Source organism: Centruroides vittatus, unplaced genomic scaffold (genome assembly GCF_030686945.1).
Source record: "Centruroides vittatus isolate TY-2023 unplaced genomic scaffold, ASM3068694v2 contig_811, whole genome shotgun sequence".
In the NCBI taxonomy this organism is placed as follows: Eukaryota; Metazoa; Arthropoda; class Arachnida; order Scorpiones; family Buthidae; genus Centruroides; species Centruroides vittatus.
In genome coordinates this window covers 1-14,650 of record NW_027122529.1, presented here as the reverse complement: position 1 = coordinate 14,650, position 14,650 = coordinate 1, and the positions used below count along the sequence as shown (strand labels likewise).

The 14,650-nt window shown below is 37.8% G+C and overlaps 1 protein-coding gene and 1 long non-coding RNA gene across 2 annotated transcripts; one reads left to right on the top strand and one right to left on the bottom strand.

Annotated features, from left to right (window-relative positions):
• Window positions 1–302: 302 nt before the first annotated feature.
• Window positions 303–6,819, bottom strand: LOC136982131 (uncharacterized). Its single transcript, XR_010881852.1, has 2 exons — window positions 6,625–6,819; window positions 303–500 (listed from the first exon to the last, which is right to left on the bottom strand). It is a non-coding gene; the product is annotated as an uncharacterized lncRNA (long non-coding RNA).
• A 2,291-nt stretch (window positions 6,820–9,110) lies between these two features.
• On the top strand, window positions 9,111–10,091 carry LOC136982134 (uncharacterized). The gene has a single exon (XM_067278558.1). The coding sequence runs from the start codon at window positions 9,111–9,113 to the stop codon at window positions 10,089–10,091; it is 981 nt and encodes a 326-aa protein (XP_067134659.1).
• The last annotated feature ends 4,559 nt before the right edge of the window (window positions 10,092–14,650 follow it).

Below are 14,650 nucleotides of genomic sequence, written 5' to 3'. Positions count from 1 at the left end.
TTACGGTTCGGCCAGGCTCAGATTAGGGTGCCCGAGTGGTGAGAAACGGGGTGCGACAGACCACCTGAATTTTTAGATCGTAGTTATCGATGCCAGGATCAAATATGGCTGATTGACCTGGTTTTTACTCATGTAAGGCACGTGGGCGACCTGCCTTCCAGAAGTTTTATCGGAAACAGGCGTTAATAATGCGAGAAAACACCAAAGAATCCACATGGACAGGCGCAAATCCACGAACAGTTTTCGGTGGACTCGACAGGTGTACCCCATACGGCACCGATCCAAATAATGCAAATAAGAACTTGTAATGCAAAAATGAGGAACAAGTTTTAATAATTCGTTAAAAAAGAATCTCATTCGATAATGTACATAAATTTTTATTGTAAAACTTTCATAAATCAGCCTGTATGATGATGCTACCGCAAGGTTCTTCTTCCCTCCTGATCGTAACTCCGTCTCACCGCACGAACACGTCTGTGTTCCGAAAACTCGAATTATCCCTAAAAGAGAAAAGAAGAAATTACAAATTTTTACAAAGTTGTTTAAATATTACTTTAAAAATTGCTTTTTATTAAAATAAGAAAGAAGCGAATAACGTAAATTATTAAAACTGATAATAAAAAACGTATTTCCTTATCAAATAATTTTTTTAAATTTAATATTATTTTCCTGTTTTAAAATGTAAATTTGTCCTCAGAGCTCGTTCCTCTAATTTCTTTTTTTTTTGTTCTTTTATATTTAAAATATTTCTCGTGGAATAAATTTGAATATCTGATTTATAATTTATCAATTTTTTTTTTTATTATTACAGACATTACAAAATTTGAATTAATACAACTGAAATGAAAAATGAAGATAACATTCCTTTCCTCCCTGTGGGCACTGTGAGGGCCTTTTTACCAAGCCAATTATGGGTTCGGCCAGGTCCACAACGGGCCCGAAATATCCGGATTAATAATTTATAGGGTTTTCGACCCGCCCGAATTCGAACCCGGATTCCCAGAGTGGTAGGGTTCCACCTCGATTAGTATGAATTAGTACACGAGTACACTTTAGAATTGTTTCCTTCCATTTTTATTAAACATGATTAACAGAAATACAGTAGAGCATCGATTATCCGACCCTCGATTAACCGACCGCATTCTAGTCGGCAAATTCAAATGTCCGCTAGTGATGTGGCGCTACAATATTTAGTTATGTCTTGGCTACTTTAATATTGTTTTTGTTAAATTTTTGCATGTTTTAGCTGGCAGCATGGCTCGACCATGGAAGGGAGGCTAGTATTTAAACCAGGCCTAATACACTATACTAATAATGTATTTTTTCATACTTTTCGGTTATCCGACCAACCCCGAGTCCCCAATTAAGTCGGATAATCGATGCTCTACTGTAGTAAGGAATAATATTCAGGCTGCACCCGAGGAAGTAAATTTTAAAAAAATGCTTGTTTGTTTGTATGGGTCCGGCAATGCAACACTTGGGCGATCTGCCTAGGGAGTGCATTCCGGGAGGTCTTTTTAAGGGAAACTGACCCATATTTAGGTGTTACAGACGTGGAGAAAACCCGAAAACCCCGCGTTGCCAGCCCGTCCGAGCGAGGCGTGAACCCACGACCGAACTCCCGGTGTTTGGGGAACGAAGACTGCTTGGCCACTGGTGGGCCAAAAACAAAAGCACTGATTTTTTTTCACATTGCAATGCTGATTTTTGTATAATTACGTCTTTAATTTGCGCCATTTTTTGTTGTCTCTTGGAATAAAAAGCAATGTTACAATTATACTTTTGCATTTGTGGTAAGTTGAAGATGGCCATACAACTGAAACTATTTCTATATAAATATTTTTGCCATCTGAAAATAGCAATTTAATCTTGATAATTCATATTTTACTTGATGCGCTTGAAACATCCTTCAGTCTCTTCCATACTTCATTTTGACACAGACTATGTATTTCCGGCATCACCATACTATCTCGCAATCAATTTGTCCGATTTCATTTCAGATGTCAGGGTGTCGAATATACTGAGGCCTATTACAGTATACTCATCAAGAATATAGTATATTCCTTAAGAAAATCAACTCCAAAAAACCAGCAGGCATTAAACAGGAGCAACTGTAGTGGTCATGGCTGTCAGCAGAAAATTTTCTAGGGAGACAATTACACCAATAAATTTTTATTTAATTGTTTAATTTTGTGGTTTTTTTAAAGACGGATATGGCTCCCATGATCGAGGAGTAAGGTTACCATTCTGAATCACTTTTACGATTATAATTTGGCAAGGTTTCAGTCTATCCTCGGGAGGGACTAGTGCCACTGCAGATGCCTATGATGGTGACCGTATCTTTTAAGATTATCCAATCAACAAAGAAATTCTTGGTTATTGCTATGGATTCTGCAGACATACAATCTTGTACCATTTTAATGGAAGTAAACACTTAATCAGTTTGATATCAACCAATTATTCCCCTAAGAAAAATTAACAATAATGATATGAAATTCATATTCCTATAAAAAGAATTGTTAATCTGCTGAGATCTATCCTTTAGGAGCAGTGGTTCCTCACTAATCAAATTGTTCCTGTCGGCACTTAAGAAGAAAGGCACTTCAATTTAAAACTACATTCATTACAATCGGTGCCACTGCTCCTGTATTTTTGATAAATACTCGGATTTCATTTTAAATGAATCACCTCGAAAAAGCGAAGTCTGCGAGATAAATCAAAGAAATAAGATAGATGATTTAGTTCTGCAAAAAACAACTATTGCCACTATACAATAAGACCATTAATTATTATGTAGTATGAACAAAGTCCTCTTTCTTCTGAATTCTTTTCCCCTTATTCGGCAAACTCTTTAACCATACAATTCTTTTAAACCATTTATGGGTTTCAATTATATTTTACATCTAACTTACAAAATTTAATGCTTTCTTATTGTTTCATCATTACAGACAACTACAATTTGAATTCGTGTAAATAATTCATAACTTCACAAGAAAAATAAATACCATAATTATAACTTTTATACTACTTATAAACAGATACATCACATTAGGTAGCATTCCAAATTGTAATTATTGAGTTAGAAACTTTCTGTTGTTTACCTCTAAAGTCAGAAAAAATGCTGATGCGTATAAATAAGATTTAAATGAAAGACAAGTGTAAATTACTTGAAATACCTTTAACAGTAGAATTTTTAAAAAAAAGAGCACTACGTTTTGGACCAAATTAATGGGTCATCCTCAGTACACCAGTTAAAAGATGAGTTCTAATTTTACAAGAAAGGGCAAAGGGAATCTCCCATAAAGTAAGTGAGCAGGAGAGATGGGCTATGATGGCAACAGTTAATGTAAAAGAATCGGAAGATACTGCCAGGCAGGGAGATAAGTGTAAGCAAACAATGAAATTATTGTTTATAAATGAAATATTGAATTCCTTATCTGCAAGTGCAGTGTAAGTCACATGGGTGAAACTTAATCTGCACTAAAATCACTATCTGCAATGAAAGAATTATTTCTTATGCATAGATGTTCTTATTTAACCTTCAAATTAGTTAAAACAAACTTTGTTAGTAATGACCCTTTAGTTAAACTCATTTTATTGTTTAAAACACTTTCAAAATGTCATTACAATGTAGCTTTACAACAAAAATTTACAAGCTGCATTTGCCCGGTGTTGCTCAACTTTTGAGAGGGTGGGAGATTGGTGAGGTTGAGTTGGGAAAGGGTGATAAAAACAATTGTCTTAGTAACTAAAATGTACATTTATTGACCTGTGTTAACAGTGCCAACACTGTTAACACTGTGTTTACACCACTGTTAACACTGCAAAACACAAAAAGATTGCTCCAGTTAAAGTTAACAGGAAGTGGGACCCCGACATGTTTGTCAAATAGACTTAATATTGTATATTTGTCACACTTGACCATTGCACCTTTCTTAAATCTCTCTTCGGCAGCATCATCTTACCAGATAAGAGCATTAATTTGATACCTGAACTATATTTTTAGCCCCAGCTGTTTACTCAAAGTTGGACAAACTGAAACCGTTTTTCAATTAATATATAGTTTATAGATGCAGAAGAGCATGGAAATAGAGCTGCCAAATATTGCTTTTTCATATCATTTATATCTTTAACAATATTACTTAACAAAACTTAATAAAAATTAATTATTTCAAAATCATGGCACACGTTAGAATAGAGAAAATACAGCAAGTTTTAAAATAAATCATCATAAAAAATATGCAAGACTAAAAATTATTTATTCATTGTAACGCAATACAAATAATTGACAATTCAAAAATATTAAATAAGAAATCTCATAACTCTCATTGAAAAATACATTCAAGCAGTTAACTTTTATATATCATCTCAAAATTCATCCATGAAAATATTCACTTGTAAAGTACTATTTTTAGTATCTTAGGAAACCGACTATAATTACAGTCGGTAAAACTTCCGTTAACCTAACGGGTACTTTACGCGGAATTCGAGATTAGTTTGCCAGGCCTGGGCTTTTAAGCGTGCACCGAAAAATTAGTAGTAATAATGATAAATATCAAGTCAGATCAAAAGTTCAAATATATTTAATTAGCAACTAGAACGTACTATGTACAAATGTCAATAAACCAAACAAAATTTATTAACGAAAATCAACAAGTCAACCCGACAATAAACTCAGCTACTTAGCTTAACTTAATATTAATTTTCCCTTTGAAATTCTACAACATCAAATACTTAGAAACTATGAACAATATCTCTTACTAATTAAACGTCTATCCGTCACCTCACTATACGGAGAAACTATTTCCTCAATTCTTTCGATATCGTCAAATCGTCAATCGAACTCCTCTTTAACACCTTGGATCGTCCAATTATCAATCTGGACTTCTATCAGAAAATACTTCGCTTTCGAATCTACCTCGCTCTCACAGTCGCCTCAATTTGGAATTCACCTCGGTTTGGAAATCACCTCTGTTTGGAAATCACCTCTGTTTGGAAATCACCTCTCCTTCTTCGGTTAATGTACGGGTTTTATACTGTGAGGTGACGTCACACTTGAGCTGGGTTACTCCTCTTATTTACATACTTAGTTGCTAACATTAACTTTCTGTTCTGGCAGCTTTAAGTTTCCGACAAAGCTTATAAACCGTTTACAAAATATTTATCATAATTTTCTGGGATGTTTAAGACGAGTTTATCAAGTATTTCTCTACTAGTGATTGTGGGGACTCCCCCCTCCATTTTTTTTTTCTCTGCGGACTGTTACTTCCGCCGAGCAGCGCAAGTGCGCAAGATTTTTCCTACGGCGTTTATTTCTCCGTGAGTTGTTTTATCTTCATTTTTCATTACTAACAAGAGAGTGGTGGGGAACCTTCGTCCTAAATAAACATAAACCCCAAACAAAAAGATAATAAAACGGAAATAATAATAAAATAAAAATAACGTTCGGACTCAGTTCCTTACACACTGTATTTCAAATTTAAAATAAAAATAATCCCTAATTTGAAGATAATGTTACGTTACTACAATACCACAAACTCATTAAGTTTAAGTTTCTAGTATTCTCATAGATATCTTCAATTTACCTGTAAACTGAAGATTAACCTTCTGATGTGGTTTACAATGGCTCCTTCTCGTCCCACAGTAAGTTAGTTTTTCAAAATGTAGTTAATCGGAGCCTCCTGCCTCTAAGCTTTCCATATCTGGTCATGATTTTCATCTATCTAACACCATTCTCATGATTAAGAAAGGACAGACAGGTAACAGTGGGAAGCCCCAACAACTACTATGTCGTGTTTGTCTTTATGCTAGGAAATTCTATGCTAAATCTCAAGGAATTTAAAGAAAACCATGTGGAAAAAGTATTCTAGACCTTGCAATACATGTCACTAGCTGTCTGTAAAGTTTAGTTTGAACGTAAACATACGAACATACTACAATGAGACAAACTTGAATGTATACATACGTCTTACTCTATATAGCTCACCAACTTTCGGGTATAATTATGGGAGTACTCGTCGAAGGATTAAAGATAACTTCATTCTGTCACTTAATCTATTTTTTCGTTGTTACAGAAAGTTGACAGTTAATGAGCTGAAAGTCACCAAAAAGGATTTTTAATTTTGGTAATTGATCTGTGTGAAATAGTATAAAGGATAGTTTTTTTTTATTTATAAACAAAGAAAGAAATGTTTCCAATAGTGATGGGCTCGTTTAAATAATTTTCGTAATGATAAATAAACAATTTGAATAATTGAATAACCAGTCAAATCTCTGTATTCCAGCTAAATTCTTACAATATCTCAAAGGATCAACACTAACATGAAAGCCCTCCAACAATTTTTAAAATTCCATTATTAATAATGTAATAAAAATAATTACTATATTAAATTAATAGGTTAATTTATGAAATTATTAAATACTCGGTTATTTTTTTCTTAAAATTAATATGCTTAAAAAACAAGCTGTTATTAATCATACATTGCAGGAACAATCTAAACAGCTTGTTTTTACAACAGTCATTAGTTTTTACAACACCTGCAAACTATCGCATTGTTTCTAATAGAGAAAAACAACCTCTTAACAGTGAAGATAAATTTTTGAAAAGAAAAATTAAGCAGTTACCTCATACTATTATTATGCGTCTTGTACTCCATAATCGTGTTGGGCGGAAGATTAAGAACACGTTTCAGTGTGTCTCTTATTCGAATGGTGGTAGCTTGGTCGCCTGAAGTTTTATTCCATACTGAAATAATATCTTCCTGAAAGATAAAAAAAATTTTGAGTCAGTATCTCGTGAACCGAGAATTCCAAAACTTAGTCAGCCCAATGCATTCACTGACACAGTGCTGAGAGACAACTGTAGGTATGATGAAATGTTTGTGTCAAAAAGCATGTTTTCGATACATGCTCAACCTGGATTCGGAAATCCTCTGTATATGACATGTGTTATTATTGTGAGAAGTTGAAGAAAATAGTAATCGATAAAAAAAGATGAGCAAAAGAAGAGCTTGCAAAAGCATATGTAGAAAGTAACAGAGTGAAAGAATGCTACAAGAAGTTTAAGAAAGACCTACCAGGAAAAGTCACAGCGTCTTTTGATTGTCGGCAAAACCAGCTGCTTCCAAACCCAACTCTTTTGAAAGTGGCTGGCGAGGCAGGACAACAGAAGTTTTTATGCACATCAAGTTGTTATTTCAAACATACTAAACCCTAAACTTATATTTTTCCCCAAAATTGAGTTTGTGAAATGAATTGTGCGAATCTAATCCTATTTTCTTTCTAGGTATGGTTATACTCATGTGTATTCCATTGAACCAAGATGGTAAAACATCGGGTTATGTTGAACACATGATCTTATATCTGGCAGGAAATGGAGAGTCGTCGAAGCATCAATTAAGTGACATTAGCTTTTCTACATCACATGCTTGATCTGCAGCATCAGCTTTCAGATGATATAAAAAAAGTCAGATTGTTTTCTGGTAGCACAGCATTATCGAACGAAAACCACATAATACTATATGTTCCGGCTTGCTACATATTAAGAATGTAGTCGAGAAATATGTTTGCGTAATATGTTTTGAGTACATGGACATAGTTTTATGCCCCGGATTGTCTCTTTGGATTAACAGAAAAAAATTGTTACCATCAATGTAAGATTTTGATACTTGCTGATTATTGTATCATCATATCATAACACTGTGTCTTCAGATATGGCACAGATTAAAATATGTAAGATTTTAAATCACTTGCTCAAGACTGGTATGAAGCTATATATATCTAAGTTTTCTGACTAGAACAATATACAATTTGTGAAGCAGAAAGTTAGTAAGATTACACTATACCAGTTCATTGTATTGTAGGGAAACACTAAAGTTCCTATTTTGTGTAAAGGCAAAAAGTTTGCTGCTCTTTCTAAGGCAAGCCATTTATCAAAAGAAAATAGTGTCATATGAAAATGCAAAATATGTGCAAAAACTACAATATGTTCTGTAAGGAACCAAGTCCGAGCGTTATTTTTATTTTACTTTTATTTTGCTTATTATTCTATTTTTGTTTGGGGCTTATGTTTTGTTAGGACGAAGGTTTCCTCACCATTCACCTTAAGTATTTAAAAAGAGAAGAAATAAAACCCAACTCACCGACGAAAGAAAAGCGCCATAGGACTCACGCACATTTGCGCTCCCCGAGCGGCAAAGAATAGGTCCGCACCAAGAAGAGGGGGGGAGAACCCACAAGCACGAAATAAACTCGCTAAACCTTAAGTAATAAAAACGTCCCGGAAAAAATTGTAAAAACAAATAATGTAAAAGGTTAGTGAGTAAACTGTCGGAAAAAGGGCTGCCAGACGATGAAAAACGTTATTGTTAGCATTTAAGTATGTAAATGAGGGGAGTGACCGCATTCAGAATTGTGACGTCACCTCACACTATAAATCCCGAGTCTCAAGTGAAGACGGAGAGGTGAATTCTGATAGCAACGAGCTTGGTGAGCTTCGCAGCAGTAATAGAGAGGTGTCCGATAGGATCTCGAATAGTTCCAAGGTGATTTTGAAGTGATTCGAAATTTGGATCGACAGTCTGAGAAAGTCTTGAGAGTTTGAGGAAATAGGTTCCGAGTATATTGAGGTGACGATTAGGATCTCTAGTTTATAAGAATTATTGTTATAAGTTAAACTTTTGGTTTTGTCGGATTCCCAAGGGGAATAGAGTTAAGTTAGACATAGATTTGAATTGAGAATTGTCGGGTTGACTTTGTTGAATTTCTTTGAATAAATTATTGTTTGATTTTTACTAAATATTGTACATAGTTATTGCTAAACGACTAATTAAATCTTTGGTTTTTTTCTATTGACAAATATTGTCTTTATTTAATTCGGTGCACGCTTAAAGTCCAGGCCTGGCACGCTAACGCGAATCCGAGTAAAGTACCCGGTAGGTTAACGGTTGTTTCCGACACGGTAGAGTCGATAATCGTTGTAAACTAAAATAGTACTTTACAACTGGCGCCCGAACAGGGACTCTAAAGGTTAATATTAGACTTTGTTGCTTTCTTTGTTGATCTTGACTTTAGCTTAGAGGAATAACACCTCGTAATCTCAGAAAAAAAAAATGGAAGATAGTGCACCAGTCACCCGAGCCGAATATAACCAGTTGCAACAACAATTGTCAGTACTGTTGCAACAAGTGTCATCCTTGTCAAACGCCGTGACTCATCTGACTTCATGTGTCACGTCTGGAATTGTAGAGCCAACAACACCGAACGTTACAAGTGCTGTACGGCCCGAAACTTCTACTCCGAGACAGGAAGTGCCTACATCTAATGCATCGATGGTCTGGCTTCAGACTGCACCGCCGCCGCCAGCCATCCAATTTAACGGTAGGTCAGCATTAACTGCTAATGATTTCTTGCAGGACCTCGAACAGCATTTCCTGGTAAACCAAATACCGAACACTAGATGGGTTGATACTGCCGCTAGTTGTCTTCGCGGTAGCCCAGCAATGTGGTGGAAGAATGAAGGACGCCACCGAATCGGCAACAGTTGGCCGTTGTTTAAGCGATCTTTTCTGGATCTTTACGCTCCTTTAGCTGACGAAGTAGCTGTCGCTAAAGAACTATTTAGTCGACAATACACAGGAACCAATGGAGTCGAGCAGTTTATATGGACCACAGTACAGCTATACCGCACGTGGAGACCTTTAGCTCGAGATGAGGAAATTATACAATGTGTAGTTGCCCAGATGCCTCTTCCGTTACGTGAGTATCTGGAAAATCGCCGTTCTTATTCATTAAACGAGTTAGTACGTACTGCGAAAGAGTACGAATTTAGACGAAACGACCAAGGTTCTCCTGACAGTGCAAAGCAGATTAAGGACTGTCGAAAAGTAAGTAAGCAGCTAGAGCCGAAAAATTTTGCACCGGCAAAGTCACCCATGACCTGTTATTCATGTGGTGAGGTGGGACATTTTTCGAGGAATTGTCCAAAAGGGAAAGGACAAAATGATCAAACAAATGTCAAGACGCCCAATAGTCCCGAACGAAAAGTAACCTGGAAAAGGAAGGGTAATGGAAAAAGAAAACCTTTAAACTAAACCGGAGACAGCGAGGGGAGGATCCTGTCTCCAATATGGATCCAAATACCTCCACCGTAGGACTAATCGTGAGTGAAGCCTCCAAGTTGCCTGAGGTAAATATTTTTATTAATGGAGTACTAACCTCAGCCCGGATTGATACGGGTTCTGACTTTACTTTAATCAATGAGTTAGTGTGGAGGAGAATTTCTTTTCAGAATAGAAATATTCGGTTACAAGCAGGGCCGAATTTTAAGTTAGCCATTGAAGGAGGAAAAGGAACCTCCATTGGAAAATTCCTGGCAAAAATCCAGATTGGAAGTGTTACCCTTCGACAGGCGTGCGTAGTAGTAAAAGGACTTATAATGCCATGCTTACTAGGGCGTGATTTCGCCAAGAATCATAGAATAACAATGGACTTTAAAAATTTGACAATTTCTTTGGACGTAAGTCATCCCAAAGAGAGAATTTCACCTAAGTGGGACGAACTCCAAACCACTTTAAGTGGTGAAAGGTTAGTAACTTTGAAAAATGTATTATTGCAATACTCGCAACTGTTTACAGATAAGCCGGGACTAACTAATATGATAGAACATGAAATCGTCACTGACAAAGCGACACCAGTATGTGGACGTCCGTATAAATACTCTGACGTAAAGTTAAAGGAAATGAACCGCCAGATAGCGGAAATGTTAAGAGATGGTATCATCCAACCATCAAATTCTCCGTGGGCATCCCCGGTCGTCATGGTCAAGAAAAAAACGGGCGATTGGAGATTATGTATCGACTATAGAAAGCTAAATCAGGTAACAGTGACTGATAAATATCCTTTACCGATTATTTCAGAATTACTGACTTCGCTTAAGGAAGCGAACTTTATAACTACCTTGGACTTATCGTCTGGTTACTGGCAAGTGCCATTAAAGGAACAAGACAGACCGAAGACAAGCTTTATTACGAATAGTGGCTTGTATGAATTCCTGGTCATGCCGTTTGGGCTCAAAAACGCCCCGGCAACATTCCAAAGACTAATGGACAAAGTCCTAAAGGAAGAAAAAGGGAAGTATTGCCAAGTTTACTTAGACGACATTATTATATACTCATCTACTTTTACAGAACACATCGAACATTTGACCAATGTGCTCAAACGATTGGCAGCTGCAGGACTAACCATTAAGTTGGCTAAGAGTAACTTTTGCCGCCCAGACGTTCAGTACCTGGGATTTAAAGTCAGCAATAAAGGCATTGCGACGGAAGATGAAAAAGTAAGGGCCGTTCGAGAGTTTCCGACGCCCAGAAATACGAAGGATCTTAGCACCTTTTTGGGAATGTGCAGCTGGTACTGTAGATTCATACCTAACTACGCAACTATTGCCGAACCATTGTATCAATTACGGCGGAAAAGGAAACGATGGGAGTGGACGGAAGAATGCCGGCAAGCTTTTGAAAAGCTAAAAAGTAAGTTGATAACTGCACCTATTTTGCAGCTTCCTAGGCCAGGTGTGCCCTATACGTTATATACAGACGCTAGCACGGTAGGACTGGGAGCAGTGCTTTGCCAGGAGAAAGTCATTGCATACGCTAGCCGTACTTTAAACGCAGCCGAAAGGAACTATACGGCCACGGAGCTTGAATGTCTAGCCATTGTATGGGCTACAGAGAAGTTCAAAATCTACCTAGACGGAACCAAATTCACCGTCGTAACGGACCATTCTGCATTACGATGGCTTAATAGTTCTACATCCCTCTCAGGTAGGTTAATGAGATGGGCATTAAGATTGCAGGAATTTAGTTTCCAAATCCAACATAGAAGTGGAAAGGACAATCAATTGCCAGACGCTTTATCTAGACGTCCATTGGAAGATCCACAACTAAGTAACGACTCAGACATAACCGCAAAATTGTTAGCGGTAACAACATTTGAACGAGAGAAAGACCTTATAGACGCTCAACGAACTGATTCACAGTGGAGCGGACTGTACGATTACTTAGCGACTGGGAACTTACCAAATGACCCAGCCATGTCAGCAGAAATAGTAGGTAAGTCATCCCATTACCGGCTAGTAAATGATGTTTTATATTATAGCCGGAAAACAGATGACACTGGAGGTTACAGACCAGTAATTCCGTACAACTTACGGGAGGATGTATTACAAGAACTACACAATCATCCCACTGCTGGCCACTTAGGTGTACGAAAGACTACGAAAAAAATACAACAACGTTGCTATTGGCCTGGAATGAGAAAGGACATAAAAGAATATGTACTAGGATGCCATACATGCCAGATAACGAAGTTCGACCAGAAGAAAACGGCCGGACTAATGCAAGTCCCCGAGATAACGGAACCAGGGGAAAAGGTAGGCGTAGACATTATGGGACCCTATCCCAAGTCCAACAAAGGTAATCAGTATCTTCTTGTTATGGTGGATTACTTCAGTAAGTGGGTGGAGATTTTTCCCCTGCGGAAGATTACCGCGGAAAATGTGGTAAATTGTATGTATAAAGAATACTTTTGCAGGTATGGCATGCCAAAAATCTTAGTATCCGATAACGGACCCCAATTCATATCTCACCTCCTAGCGGAAGTTTGTAACCGCACCGGAATTAAGCATATCCTGACGACGCCATATCACCCTCAGTCGAATTTTACGGAAAGAACGAACCGCACCTTGGGTAGGATGATTGCGGCATACATCGAAAGGAACCACAAAGAATGGGACACCCACATATCGGAATTTGCGCTGGCCTTACGAACTTCAGAACAGGATTCGACGAAATATACGCCAGCTAAACTACATCTCGGGAGAGAGATTGCACTCCCGTGGGACCGTCTAACGGCTTATCCAAGTCGCCCTACGACTATTAGAGAAAAATGGGCAGAATTACAACAGATAAGAAAACAAGCCCGAGACAACGTGCGAACTGCACAACAGAAACAGAGAAGGGCTTACAATTCACGAAGACGGCCAGATACATTCAAGGTGGGTTCATTAGTTGTTTTAAAAGCTCACCCTATTTCTTCTTCTAGCCGACACTTCAGCGCTAAATTGGCACCTAAGTGGTCAGGACCTTACGAGATCGCTAAGATTATCTCACCAGTAGTCTACGAGATAAAAGATCCCCACACTGGGGCCAGCCACGGAAGTCAACATATCGCTAATCTGAAGCGATACACCCTTTTTCCAAAGAGGAAAACTACTACACCCCTACTCGCAACCAATAGGGGCAACGTTAGAGGATCACACTCCGTTACGGGATCGTCGATGGATCACGGAACCCGAGCGCCGTCCATCGCCAGAGCTAGACCGTCTGGAGTCATCCAGCGACGATTACGACCGATGCAACGAGTGGATTACAGACAACTCGCCGGTCTCACCAGGAAGCCGAGAGCCCAAAGATAGAGAAGGAAACCAGAGGTATATATTTTTCTTTACAGATGGTCCTTGACCAAATTAATTGTAATCCAAGGGTCCCTAGAAGGGAAAGGATTTTGGCTACGGGGGGGAGAAAAAAAAAAACAATTTTTTTTGTTTTTCTCACGATGACGGACTGGAGTAACCACACACTAAAACCATTAACAATGCTAAACTATAACCCGACAATCAGTCCGTAGCGTGAAGAAAGATGATAATATCGTTAGAACAAAATTTTGGGTTAACGTTTCACCCTGCTCACGCCAAATCAGAGCGTGAAAATGGCAACAAACCTTGGAACACGAAATGATCACATGTCAACAGTTTCCCCTCTATTGTATCACTACGTTAGAATAAAGTTATTAAGCAACGAGTCACTCTCGCTTATGGTAAATCATTGTAAGGGACGTATTCCTTTGTAAACCTGGCAGCAATTGTAAATAAGGCGCACTACTTAAAAGAAAAAAAGAGTTGGAGGATTTTGGCATTAAGTAAAAAGAGAAATAACTTTCTCTTTACTCTAAAGGGGAAGGGGTGTAAGGAACCAAGTCCGAGCGTTATTTTTATTTTACTTTTATTTTGCTTATTATTCTATTTTTGTTTGGGGCTTATGTTTTGTTAGGACGAAGGTTTCCTCACCATTCACCTTAAGTATTTAAAAAGAGAAGAAATAAAACCCAACTCACCGACGAAAGAAAAGCGCCATAGGACTCACGCACATTTGCGCTCCCCGAGCGGCAAAGAATAGGTCCGCACCGAGAAGAGGGGGGGGAGAACCCACAAGCACGAAATAAAACTCGCTAAACCTTAAGTAATAAAAACGTCCCGGAAAAAATTGTAAAAACAAATAATGTAAAAGGTTAGTGAGTAAACTGTCGGAAAAAGGGCTGCCAGACGATGAAAAACGTTATTGTTAGCATTTAAGTATGTAAATGAGGGGAGTGACCGCATTCAGAATTGTGACGTCACCTCACACTATAAATCCCGAGTCTCAAGTGAAGACGGAGAGGTGAATTCTGATAGCAACGAGCTTGGTGAGCTTCGCAGCAGTAATAGAGAGGTGTCCGATAGGATCTCGAATAGTTCCAAGGTGATTTTGAAGTGATTCGAAATTTGGATCGACAGTCTGAGAAAGTCTTGAGAGTTTGAGGAAATAGGTTCCGA